This window comes from Haliotis cracherodii, unplaced genomic scaffold (genome assembly GCF_022045235.1).
Source record: "Haliotis cracherodii isolate W230 unplaced genomic scaffold, xgHalCrac1.p SCAF_5, whole genome shotgun sequence".
NCBI classification, from domain to species: Eukaryota; Metazoa; Mollusca; class Gastropoda; order Lepetellida; family Haliotidae; genus Haliotis; species Haliotis cracherodii.
Window position 1 is genome coordinate 69,525,973 of NW_027266308.1, and position 14,082 is coordinate 69,540,054.

Below are 14,082 nucleotides of genomic sequence, written 5' to 3' on the forward strand. Positions count from 1 at the left end.
AAACTTGTTATTGGTCAGCAACTAAAATATATATAGGGGGTATATATTTTAGTTACTGACCAATAACAAGTCCCCGTGCTAAGAAACTTCTGGTTTGAACTACTAAATTATGGTTGTATGTACTTGATTGCTGTAATAGTATTGATGCTTCGTTAAATACTTGCTAACACACGTGACGATCTGTACAGTAGTTGAACAATAACACACGTAGAAAGTGAACTGTTCCGTGACTTCCCTTTCATGATCTCTAGTCAGTGTCAGATTAACATCTAAAGATGAGAAAAATAATGTCTTTCTTTCGAAAATCTATGTAGTCAATAGAACGTTTGTGTATGGACCAGGTACACCGAGTCATCGCCAAAATACAACAGTAGGAAGCGCTTCTATACCAATACTGTTGTGAGTTCGGTATATGATGTCATTTTATGTTAGACATAAAGCGAGTTTTCTTTATTTTTCGTACTTTGACTTTTCCCAACAACTTTAACGCACTGAACAAAGCTTGGTTATTGCTGATAGTCTGGAGATATCAAAAGTCGGTTACCGCACTGACGAGATTTGATTTGGAAGCGACAGCCATTTTGGAGGAAGTAGTCTCAAAATATACCGTCACAGACACTGACGTATAGGAATAATCAAAATGTCAGAATCTTATGGTAAGTTTTTGGTCATTGTTCATGCAAGGAAGACGACTATTCCCACAGTGAAACATTTTTATTGCACGAAGTGACTTATTCTTCAGCTGATGTACTGTGAACAGTGATGTGATCAGTTGTGAAGGATGATGAATGGGTCGGGTCGTTTATTTTCTTGACAGCTGAGAATCGAGAAATTGTTTACACATGAATCTCTATTAAACATTGCACTTTCGCCTTGTGTGGATAACAGAAATAATGTTTTGGTTGTGTGTGTGACCTATAGCTGTGAAGGTCCATGGTAATATCAGGGTTCATATAAATCTCACTGGGATGTGTCAGGTAAAGATCCAGGTTGCCAGAACATGGCACACTAGTGTTTATTATCTATGCAACCAGTAATAGATGTACTTAGTGCATCGTGTGATTTACATAATAAGCCAGATATTGAATGGGGTATATCATTCTCATTGAAAGAGAGCATTTTTTCTGAACTACGACTGCTTTTTATCTAGCTCATTATGAAATTATATTCATTGTGTTTGAAGATATGAAACCAGCAATTTCATAATAGCTATCTGGTTGGAACTGTTATGATTGATTGACTTGTTATTCCATGTTTTAAACATATCCCGATTATCAACAAGTGTTGAAATGTTTTATATCAAAAGACATGATTGTGAGATTCTGTTTATTCTCCAACTTTTTCAGTTTCTAAAAAACAATAAACAGTGTCTGGATTGTACAAGTACGGCCAACCAGCTTCAGTGGTAGATAGATTAGTGAATTCATTTGACTGTGATGTCATGGTAACCGCGATGTGACAATGGACTGCAAAGCACTGTTCTGTAATTTCATTGCAGGGATATCTTCTAAGAAACCAGTTTTGGAGTTAAAGGGGCACTGATCTAACGCAATTCCCCGGGACTGGTTGTTGCCTTTGTTATTGTTTTTTCCCAGTGAGTACCCGGATGTAGAGCAGAAATCTAGACTAGCTCGCGACCTCTGTTGCGCCATTCGTAAGCGCATCAGTCACTTTTATGGATACCGGTAGTAATAAGAGCGTATGGTCACATTGATCAACAAAATGAAATACAGTTTTCGAGATAATAAGGAAATGTAGGTATCTTTGTGGTAATCATCGGTAATGGTGACGAAGTTTTGATAAGTCACTTGCTTGGTAATTTTGCGATGTTCATTTACACTATTTTGACTTGCAACACAAAGTAAATATCTCACCTGAGCATTGCTTTTTTTATAGTGTGTATATTTTTTTACTGTCAAAATGTGTAACATATTTATTAAACGTATAAATATTCAGTTATTTTACAAAGTGACTGAAAAACATTTCCATCTGTATTATTATGATAACGAATTCCAAACATTTTGATGTTTAATGTCATCACCAAGAGACTGAAAATGTTACGTTGAAAAGTACATTTCTATGTTGTTTGGCTTCTAATCCTACATAATAATCTGTTGTGAAGTTTGTAGGCCCTTTTGATCGTCTTAATCAATCTGGACAGATTTTTTAGTCAAAATGACTGAAATATTTACACATTTTATAAATTGCCTGAGAGAATCACATTTTACAAATTGACGGTAATCTATACACGCTTACAAAGGAAATGACCTGTGAAAACAACGTCTATCGCGCATTGAAGAATTTCCCAACCAAGACGTAGAGAAACAAGAACGAATCTGTTCAAATGAAGGAAAACAAAATGCAAATACCATAATTACAACTTACCAAATTTATGTGTATAAATAGGCTGCTTCCTTGTTCGAGGAATGTATCCGTGAATATCCACACAAAGGAATAATGTGCCACTCATCTGCAGCTATACAAAATAACTTATTCGATGTCACGTGTCTCTGTAACTATCAAATATTCTAAAAGATATATATCGTTTCGGGATATTATAACTAGTGTTCGTTTCTCAACTGATCACTTGGATTGTTTCAGGTGTTTCACATAGGTGTCAAGTCTCCAGGGTTGGCTGAGAAAGCCCACGTGACAACTATTTTCATTACGTCCACGGTTCCTAAAAAATCCACTGAGTTTGATAACAATGAGCAACCAATCAACGTATTATCAGTTAACCCTTTGAACAAAGTATGTTGTTTTTACATCGGCACTTCACGCCATGATATGAGTGTATTCCCTTTGTTTTAGTAAACCTAGACATGTAAACACTCCCTTTTGACATATCCACTGTGCAAGATAACAGTGATTAATCAATCAACGTATTTTCTGTTAATCCTTTGATGACTAGGAACGATCCGTTGATTTACCTAAAAAAGTAAATCAACTGATCATTCATCTATTGCTGGGCTGCCACGTGCATATTACATAACGCACATTTCACCTCACTTCAAACCTGGATTTAGATTGAATAATTACCCCAGACACAATAAATGCCAAATGAGAACCTTTGTCAGGTAATCTAAGTGGTGCTACCACTAATTGTACCTGTAATAAATTCATTAACTGAGCATCAAGTGAATGACGACAAATACACAAGTGTGGGGTTATACGAGAAAACGTGGATGACAACAAGGGAGTAGTAATCGTATTATCGACGCAATCCGAAATCCGAAAATGCTTTCACTGCATGGATACTTTTTTTTAGTATTAAACTGTAACCATCTGGGGTATTTCCAAATGACGACTTCCGATGAGCTCCGCCGTTCTTTTTGTCTGTTTGTTTAGGCTGAAGAAATTAATTAACATGCGCCCTTTGTCGAATCTTTATAGATCACATTTAACCAATCAGTGTTTATTCAAAAATGCGTAAAACAAATATTGCCTCCAGCCTCCAAGTTTATTTAGCTGTCCTTGCAGACGGTAGCCCAGTCTCTGGTCACGCTCAGTTGCGTTGCGTATCATCCGGGTACTCACGGTGAAAAAAACAAAAACAAAAGCAACAACCAGTCCGGGGAATGGCGTTAGATCAGTGCCCCTTTAAGTTCCCAAGGGCACACATAACATCTTTACCCCCCAATAGCCCAGGCTAGCAGTGCCAAGTTCAGCCTGAGAAATTTGTTGTTTTTTTAAGACAAGTCTGGAACAGTGTGTGAAATAGCCGCCTGCCCGCTAGCCAATGGCTAGCAACATTTCGGTTAGGCAATAGATCATGAAATGTCCCTAGCCTGACTGGCTACTGAAATTTTAAAAATGATATTTTATACACAGCTTTTAGTTGATCAAAATTAAAAAAAGTTCTCCCGTTTCTGTAGATCATAATAAACATAACAAATTGAGGTTGTGAGATAACCCCATTCTTAATATTTGACTCAAGTTTTGCAATTTGGGTTTATTTTATTGATGCCTTCAGATAATTTCTGGAAATATAAACTGTCGCATATTTAAGCTAGTGAAATTTGAAACTGGTTAGTAACTTTTAAGACGGCAGTATTTTGAGACTTGTTTCACATGCTGGTCCAGAGTACAAGTGTAAACCTTATTTGACTAGTCGTCAGTCTGTAGCAAGTCCTGCTTGAACCCGACAATAATGTTTACTATGTTTGCATTTTATTTTTATTTTATTCAGTTCCAATTTGTAGCAAAATGAAACATTGAGAACTGGTTCAGAATTATATTCCGAATAAGGAAGATGTCCATCATTGGAGATTTTCTTGTCCCCAGCACAATGTATCAGTCCCTGGCTACTGGACTAGTGTGAAGTTTGAGGGCCGTGAGTGACATCCTTGGGTAGTGAAGTTCTGGTCTTTGATTGCACCTGCACAGCACATGTGTTTTCAGAAACATGATATGTCATGAGACTGGAAGTGATCTCACTGGAATATAATTGTGTATGTGTTTCATATTTGACATGTGACATTGACATGTTTATCAAAATTGGGATTGTGAATAATAACAGATGTGATATGCAGAGAAAAGTCCACAAGATACCCAACAGTGTTATGCTCTTATCATGACCCTGCTGCTAGTACCAGTTACCATGATGACAGGTGGGGTTCTGTGTAAATGAGGAGTAAATTAGGCTACAAACAATATATTACCTGTTCTACACTTACCTAGTGTATATTACCTGTTCTACACTTACCTAGTGTATATTACCTGTTCTACACTTACCTAGTGTATATTACCTGTTCTACACTTACCTAATGTATATTACCTGTTCTACACGTACCTAGTGTATATTACCTGTTCTACACTTACCTAGTGTATATTACCTGTTCTACACTTACCTAGTGTATATTTCCTGTTCTACACTTACCTAGTGTATATTACCTCTTCTACACTTACCTAGTGTATATTACCTGTTCTACACTTACCTAGTGTATATCACCTGTTCTACACTTACCTAGTGTATATTACCTGTTCTACACTTACTAGTGTATATTACCTGTTCTACACTTACCTAGTGTATATTACCTGTTCTACACTTACCTAGTGTATATTACCTGTTCTACACTTACCTAGTGTATATTACCTGTTCTACACGTACCTAGTGTATATTACCTGCTCTACACTTACCTAGTGTATATTACCTGTTCTACACCTACCTAGTGTATATTACCTGTTCTACACTCACCTAGTGTATATTTCCTGTTCTACACTCACCTAGTGTATATTTCCTGTTCTACACTTACCTAGTGTATATTACCTGTTCTACACTCACCTAGTGTATATTTCCTGTTCTACACTCACCTAGTGTATATTACCTGTTCTACACTTACCTAGTGTATATTACCTGTTCTACACTTACCTAGTGTATATTACCTGTTCTACACTTACCTAGTGTATATTACCTGTTCTACACGTACCTAGTGTATGTGACGTGTCCTACACTTACCTTGTGTGTTCTACATGTTCTATTTCATTGGTTGCCCAAACGTATCATCGTTGCCACAATCCACTAATTTTTGCTTTCAGATTTCTTGTTCAAGTTCCTGGTGATCGGCAGTGCTGGGACTGGCAAGTCCTGCATCCTGCATCAGTTCATAGAGAACAAGTGTAAGTTCGGTAGCTCACGTCCAAGTCACCAAGATCAATATCCCAGGCCACTGGGGTATGATGTCATCAGTAGGCTGTGCATTGGCAAAATATTTTTATTGCAATATATTGCAATACATGTATATGGCTTTATACAATATATTGGGAGCTAAAGTGTTTCACAGTAATTGACACTGATTGTACATGTAGATCATATTTTCTACATACCGAAGTAAATATGACTCAGACCTGGGAAGATCTGGGGTAGAATAGGTTTTCAGCAACCCATGTTTGCTGTAAAAGGCGACTGACTATACTTGTCGTAAGAGGCGACTGACGGAGTCAGGTGGTCAGGCTCACTGACTTGGTTGATGCATGTCATCGTATCCCCATTGCGTGAATCGATGCTAATGATGTCAGTCACTGGATTGTCTGGTTCAGACTTGATTATTTACAGACCACTGTCATATAAGCTGGAATATTGCTGAGTGTAGCGTTAAACAACTACATGTATAGTATTTATCACCCAAACCGCATGGTCAGTTGCCACCATGTTGTAGTCATGTACAGAGGGGAGATAACAAACTGGAGAGAAAAATCACTGTCGCATTTCCCCCGTTTTGTCAACATGTTTGATTTATGCAGGCCTAACCATCAAAACAGGAAGTTTTCATTTTCTTATGCAACACACAAAAACACTATGTCCGTGTTGTGCCAAGAAACTGAACAAATGGGGACAGGGACCCTTTCAGCATTAATACATGGGGTTATTTCTATACTGTATAGGGCCACACTTGGAGAGACCCTACAAAACTTACAACCCTATATGCAGGTCAACGATGCAGAATCACCATCCACAAGTAATGTTGGCGATACATGCAATGTTTTGTATAGCATGTTTCTCAGATGTGCAGCAACAACATCCAAAGTCAAATATTTAGCCTGAATAGCTTGTTTGTGAAATCTGCTGTTAATATGTCTTATCAAAGTACTCATTCTAAAATTAGAATTTAGCTATAACATTGAATTAGATTTCACATGATTACTACAAAGCTGACATGTTGTAATATTTCTTTCTGCATTGTGCTACAACCACATCTAGTCACAAAGCCAGGTTCGTTGAAAATGTCTACCTTTCTCAGTTTCTCTACCTTTCCTCAGTCTGTCACCATGGTCACTCTCAGATGAGCCATGCAAAACATTCTGTGTATCGCTATCATAACCTCTGGACGGTGATACTGCAACATCTTTGCCATTATCGGAACTAGGACTACAATATTTGAAAAAATGTGTAAGCTCGATTCTGATTGGACCACTTGTGACTTCAGTGAATTAAAGGCGCTGTTGGTAAATTAAAACGTTTAACATGTTTAATGGAACAGAAATTGAGAACCTTTAGGATGATCTACAGAATATTATCTGTTTCAGTGAAGTGTAGATCTAGATATTGAGAACCTTCAGGATAATACACAGAATATTATCTGTTTCAGTGAAGTGTAGATCTCCATATTGAGAACCTTCAGGATAATATACAGAATGTTATCTGTTTCAGAGAAGTGTAGATCTCCATATTGAGAACCTTCAGGATGATATACAGAATATTATCTGTTTCCAGAGAAGTGTAGATCTCCATATTGACAACCTTCAGGATAATATACAGAATATTATCTGTTTCAGAGAAGTGTAGATCTCCATATTGAGAACCTGCAGGATGATATACAGAATATTATCTGTTTCAGTGAAGTGTAGATATCCCATATTGAGAACTTTCAGGATGATATACAGAATATTATCTGTTTCAGTGAAGTGTAGATATCCCATATTGAGAACTTTCAGGATAATATACAGAATATTATCTGTTTCAGAGAAGTGTAGATCTCCATATTGAGAACCTTTAGGATGATATACAGAATATTACCTGTTTCAGTCAAGCAGGACTCGAACCACACGATTGGAGTTGAGTTTGGAAGCAAGGTGGTCAATGTTGGTGGAAAAGCAGTCAAGCTCCAGATCTGGGACACAGCTGGGCAGGAAAGATTTAGGTTGGTCAGTCTGCCTGTGTCAGTACTGGACCCATGAAGATCTGGGTTAGAATTGGTCTTCAGCAACCCATGTTCGTCGTAAGAGGCGACAAATGGGATCGGGTGATCAGGCTCACTGATTTGGTTTTCGTATCCCAATTGTGTGGATCGATGCTCATGATATCTATCACTGGATTGTCTGGTCCAGACTCGAATATTTACAGACCCCCGTCATAGAGCTGGAATATTGCTGTGTGTGACGTTAAACAACAAACAAAAGAGAAAAGAAGGGTCAGGACTGTAGGAGGAAGTTGCCGCAATATCTAGTGGAGTCTGGTGCAGTCAGATACCACACTGTCTGGTGCAGTCAGATACCACACTGTCTGGTGGAGTGAGATACCACACTGTCAGTTGCAGTCAGATACCCCACTGTCTAGTGCAGTCAGATACCACACTGTCTGCTGGAGTCAGATACCACACTGTCTGGTGCAGTCAGATACCACACTGTCTGCTGGAGTCAGATACCACACTGTCTGGTGCAGTCAGATACCACACTGTCTGGTGCAGTCAGATACCCCACTGTCTGGTTCAGTCAGATACCACACTGTCTGGGGCAGTCAGATATCGCACTGTCTGGTGGAGTCAGATACCACACTGTCTGGTGGAGTCAGATACCACACTGTCTGGTGGAGTCAGATACCACACTGTCTGGTGGAGTCAGATACCCCACTGTCTGGTGCAGTCAGATACCACACTGTCTGGGGCAGTCAGATATCACACTGTCTGGTGGAGTCAGATACCACACTGTCTGGTGCAATCAGATACCACACTGTCTGGTGCTGTCAGATACCACACTGTCTGGTGGAGTCTGATACCACACTGTCTGGTGCAGTCAGATACCACACTGTCTGGTGGAGTCAGATACCCCACTGTCTGGTGCAGTCAGATACCACACTGTCTGGTGCAGTCAGATACCACACTGTCTGGGGCAGTCAGATATCACACTGCCTGGTGCAGTCAGATACCACACTGTCTGGTGCAGTCAGATACCACACTGTCTGGTGGAGTCTGATACCACACTGTCTGGTGCAGTCAGATACCACACTGTCTGGTGCAGTCAGATACCACACTGTTTGTTACTGCAATACCAGGTACTATGGTTTCAAAGTGCGACATATTTTGTTTTGCAGGTCAGTAACCCGCAGTTACTACCGAGGGGCTGCTGGTGCTCTGCTGGTGTATGACATAACCAGGTGAGTTTCCTTATGAAGAATACGTAACAGTCACTGTCACAAACATCCGGTAGCAGGTTCTCTGTCACACATAAGGAGATCACTTCCTTACATGTCAGACACAAAATGTGTTTGTAGAAGCAGTGAGATGTACAGTGATGTGTGTTTGTTGTAGCCGTAAGACGTAGTGATGTGTGTTTGTTGTAGCTGTGAGACGTACAGTGATGTGTTGGTTGTAGCCGTGAGACATACAGTTTTGTGTTTGTTGTAGCCGTGAGACTACAGTGATGTGTGTTTGTTGTAGCTGTGAGACGTATAGTGATGTGTTGGTTGTAGCCGTGAGACATACAGTGTTGTGTTTGTTGTAGCTGAGACGTACAGTGATGTGTGTTTGTTGTAGCCGTGAGACGTCCACTAATGTGAGTTTGTTGTAGCTGTGAGACGTACAGTGATGTGTGTTTTTTGAAGCAGTGAGACATACAGTGTTGTGTTTGTTGTAGCCGTGAGACATACAGTGATGTGTGTTTGTTGTAGCCGTGAGACATACAGTGTTGAGTTTGTTGTAGCCGTGAGAGATACAGTGTTGTGTTTGTTGTAGCTGTGAGACGTACAGTGATGAGTTGGTTGTAGCCGTGAGACATAGTGTTGTGTTTGTTGTAGCCGTGAGACGTAGTGACATGTGTTTGTTGTGTTTGTGAGACATACAGTGACATATTTGTTGTAGCCGTGAGACGTAGTGACATGTGTTTGTGAGACGTACAGTGACATGTGTTTGTTGTGTTTGTTAGACATACAGTGACGTGTTTGTTGTAGCCGTGAGACGTACAGTGACGTGTTTGTTGTAGCCGTGAGACATACAGTGACGTGTTTGTTGTAGCCGTGAGACATACAGTGACATGTGTTTGTTGTAGCCGTGAGACGTACAGTGACATGTGTTTGTTGTAGCCGTGAGACGTACAGTGACATGTGTTTGTTGTAGCCGTGAGACGTACAACGCTCTGACCAACTGGCTGACTGATGCCCGCACCCTGGCCAGTCCCAACATCGTCATCATCTTGGTCGGCAACAAGAAGGACCTGGAGGCAGACCGTGAAGTCACCTTCTTGGAAGCTAGCCGCTTTGCACAGGAGAATGGTCAGCAAATTTGGGGACTAATTGTTTTCAAAATATGCTATTCAGCTTTACATGGGGATGTTCCTATGATTTCATTTAACACAAAGCTGATTACCGATATGTCTCACAAAGCATGGTAAATTTACTCTATATTTATTAGATGTTTAGGGACTTGGGCCTGTATTTACTTCCTTAAAAATGCCCTTTTGTGTTGAGGGTGTCTGGTGATATATGATCAAATAAAAGCATGATTGACGGTGTTGTTGGCCTCCATTACCTACAGGTGTATGATTGAATTACGTTTTTTTTTCAGAACTTATGTTTTTGGAAACGAGTGCTCTAACAGGAGAAAATGTGGAGGAGACTTTCCTGAAGTGTGCACGCTCTATCCTCACCAAGATAGAGTCAGGTAGGTCCACTCTCATGCAGCCAAATTAGATAGATTCATTCTTGTCTTGGGTGCTTTAGGAATCTACCCACAAACCCCACCCTACCACCCACTTGTGTTGTACCCAGTGCCACGCCCTCTACCCTACTACCCCTCTGTGTTTTTCTCAGTGCCCCACTCTTTAACCCACCTGTGTTGTACCCAGTGCCCCTACCCTACTACCCACCTGTTGTGCCACGCCCCTACACTACTACCTCAGCTGTACCCAGTGTCAAGCCCCCTACCCTACTGCACGCCTGTGTTGTGCCCAGTGACACACCCCCTACCCTACTACCCACCTGTTGTGCCACGCCCCTACACTACTACCCCAGATGTACCCAGTGTCAAGCCCCCTACCATACTCCACGTCTGTGTTGTGCCCATTGACACACCGTCTACCCTACTACCTGCCTGTGTTGTACCCAGTGACCCGCCCCCTAACCTACTGCACGCCTGTGTTGTGCCCAGTGACACACACCCTACCCTACAACCCAACTGTGTTGTGCCCAGTGACAAACCCCCTACCCGCCTGTGTTGTGCCCAGTGACACTCCTCCTACCCTACTACCTGCCTGTGTTGTGCCCAGTGACACACCTCCTACCCTACTACTGCCTGTGTTGTACCCAGTGACACGCCCCCTAACCTACTGCACACCTGTGTTGTGCCCAGTGACACACACCCTACCCAACTACCCACCTGTGTTGTGCCCAGTGACACAACCCCTACCCTACTACCTACCAGTGTTGTGCCCAGTGACGCGCCCGCTAACCTACTACTGGCCTGTGTTGTACCCAGTGACACGCCCCCTACCTGCCTGTGTTGTGCCCAGTGACAAGCCCCCTACCCTACTACCCGCCTGTGTTGTACCCAGTGCCACGCCCCCCACCCTATTACCCGCCTGTGTTGTGCCCAGTGACTAAACCCCTACCCGCCTGTGTTGTGCCCAGTGACACACCCCCTACCCACCTGTGTTGTGCCCAGTGACACACACCTTACCCACGTGTGTTGTGCCCAGTGACACAAACCCTACCCTATTAGCCGCCTGTGTTGTACCCAGTGACACGCCCCCTAACCCAGTGCCAACCTGTGTTGTGCCCAGTGACACACACCCAACCTGCCTGTGTTGTGCCCAGTGACACACACCTACCCTACTACCTACCTGTGTTGTGCCCAGTGACACACACCTACCCTACTACCTACCTGTGTTGTGCCCAGTGACACACCTCCTAACCCAGTACCCACCTGTGTTGTGCCCATTGACACACCCACTAACCTACTGCCCGCCTGTGTTGTGCCCAGTGACACACCCCCTAACCCAGTGCCAACCTGTGTAGTACCCAGTGACACGCCCCCTACCCGCCTGTGTTGTACCCAGTGACACACACCCTACCCTACTACCCACTTGTGTTGTACCCAGTGACACACCCGCTACCATACTACCCACCTGTGTTGTACCCAGTGCTACGCCCCTACCCTACTACCCGCCTGTGTAGTACGCAGTGACACGCCCCCTACCCGCCTGTGTTGTACCCAGTGACACACACCCTACCCTACTACCCACCTGTGTTGTACCCAGTGCTACGCCCCTACCCTACTACCCGCCTGTGTTGTACCCAGTGACCGGCCCCCTAATCTACTACCCACCTGTTGTACCTTCCTTTTGTGGAGACAACATCTGTACAAGCCTTATCTTCATCAGGGGAGCTGGATCCAGAGCGTATGGGATCTGGAATTCAATACGGGGACGCCTCCCTGCGGCGACTACACCGACAGCAACAAGCCACCAAACGACCTGACTGTGCCTGCTAGTCCCCCCTCACTACTACCTACTCCAACCCGAGGAAGCAGCCCAAAACAGGGAGTGGTACTTTGGGGTGATGTCAGCCGCCATACAAGCTCATTCCATCTGTCCTCAGACTGTGTGTGTGAGTAAGCGCAAGTGTGAATGTGTGGATGTGCCAGCGTGAATGTGTGGATGTGCCAGCGTGAATGTGTTTGTATGAATGTATATGAATGGGGTGAAGTAGAAGCGCATGACAGTCTCCATGAAGGAATAGGTTGTTCTTGACACAGTGGAAGAGAGTGTTGCTGTGCCCCAGTAGGTCCGACTGTTATTTTAAGCCTCCAAAAGCACACTCTTCTCGGCTGTTGCTGTGAAATGGGCCGCTGTTGTAACCACATTCCAGGAAAACAAGGCAGGAGGCAGGAAATGATGGCCTGGACTCATCTCTTGGAATCTCGTAAATGTCAATGTTCGTTATCTCATGAATGGCTGTGAATATTTGTACTCATGCAACTCTATCTCTAATGTATCTCAGTCTCTGATATGTCATCAGTGGACGGCTCGTAGCTGCCCCCCAGTGGACGCTTGATCCAGAGATCTATCACAAGGAACTACCACAATCCGTGGTCATCTCTTTTCTGACTGTTGTTATCAAAACCTTCTCAGTCACCAGCTGATCAGTTCGGTAGTGAAGGACAGCCTGAAATACTTATTTCACCCAAATATTTCATTGGCACATTTGTCTCTTGTACATTGTCATGGTTTTAATTGTTTGTTCTCAGAAGGGAAAATCATAACTTGTTGGTGAGCATGGTAGCCATGTCTGTGATCCATGGTTAACCGGATCCATAGCAGCTGTTAGGTAGGCATAGGGCTTAGAGGTTGACAGCAGGGTAGGGATGGGAGTTGGGGTTATAGGGTGGGGTTTAGAGGGTATAGGGTAGGGGGTTATAGGATAGGATAGAGGTGGGGGTTAGAGGTTACAGGGTAGGGGTGGGGTGTAGATGTCAACCCCACTGATAGAGTATAGGGAGTTAGAGTTAGATATTCATTTCTCAATACAGATTATGATTTAGGTGGCATGGCTGGTAAGGCTTCAGGAACAGGTAGACATAGAAAATGTTACTTTGAGAAAAAACATATCAACTGGAGACTTGGTCTATGAAACAGGAAGGAAACATGGCTTGCAGAATTTAAAACTAGTATATGACAAGCCCTTGTTTTCCCATTGTAAAAAGGTAATCTATTTATGCTGTGATCCATGCTGGTGTATGTGACTGTTGTAGAACAAAGAGTGAGTGTCTGCTTGTGACGACCCTCCCTGTCCTCAGTAGTGTACAGATATATACAGGACTATCCTACCGTTGAGCTTAAGTGATGTTGTTCAAGTGCTACTTATTATGTAAATACCCTGTACATTGTGTTGTGCTGCCTGCAATGTCAGCCAGCTTGTGGGTGGATGCCAGACCCTTGCTGGGACAGGTTTGGAGAAATCAAGTGAAAATGAATTGCAGTTCAGTTGTTGAATCTGTTAAACTGTGTCAGTTGATGTTGGATATGTCGAGTACATGAGTCAGTGCCAGTTTCAACATGTATTACATTGTTACATGTAGTCTAGTTGATTAAGACAATTTTGGAATTCTAAGACATGTCTAAGTTTCAAAGCTTTATCCAAAATATAGGCAGACTGGGGGCTAAATTAATTGTGTTTTTTTATTGTTGATGTAACCATGGTAACTGTCTATTACCAATGTTACCAGCTATTATTCTATTTCATAAGATTTATAAAAATTTGGCTCTCAATATGTTCACTTATATTTTGACTTTTTGTGATTTTAAAGGCTAGGGATAACCACGATTAAGAGTGACATCTCTGAATAAATCTCTCTTGTGGCTTGCCGGGAAGTG

At 42.3% G+C, this 14,082-nt stretch overlaps 1 protein-coding gene across 1 annotated transcript; it reads left to right on the forward strand.

The window, feature by feature from the left end:
* The first annotated feature begins 409 nt into the window (after nucleotides 1–409).
* LOC139442079 (ras-related protein Rab-4B) lies at nucleotides 410–13,074 on the forward strand. The gene is made up of 7 exons (XM_071222859.1): nucleotides 410–656; nucleotides 5,539–5,619; nucleotides 7,526–7,640; nucleotides 8,810–8,872; nucleotides 9,831–9,985; nucleotides 10,278–10,373; nucleotides 12,091–13,074. Exons 1-7 carry the CDS (start codon nucleotides 641–643, stop codon nucleotides 12,198–12,200), a joined length of 636 nt encoding a protein of 211 aa, XP_071078960.1. The 5' UTR covers nucleotides 410–640; the 3' UTR covers nucleotides 12,201–13,074.
* Nucleotides 13,075–14,082: the final 1,008 nt, after the last annotated feature.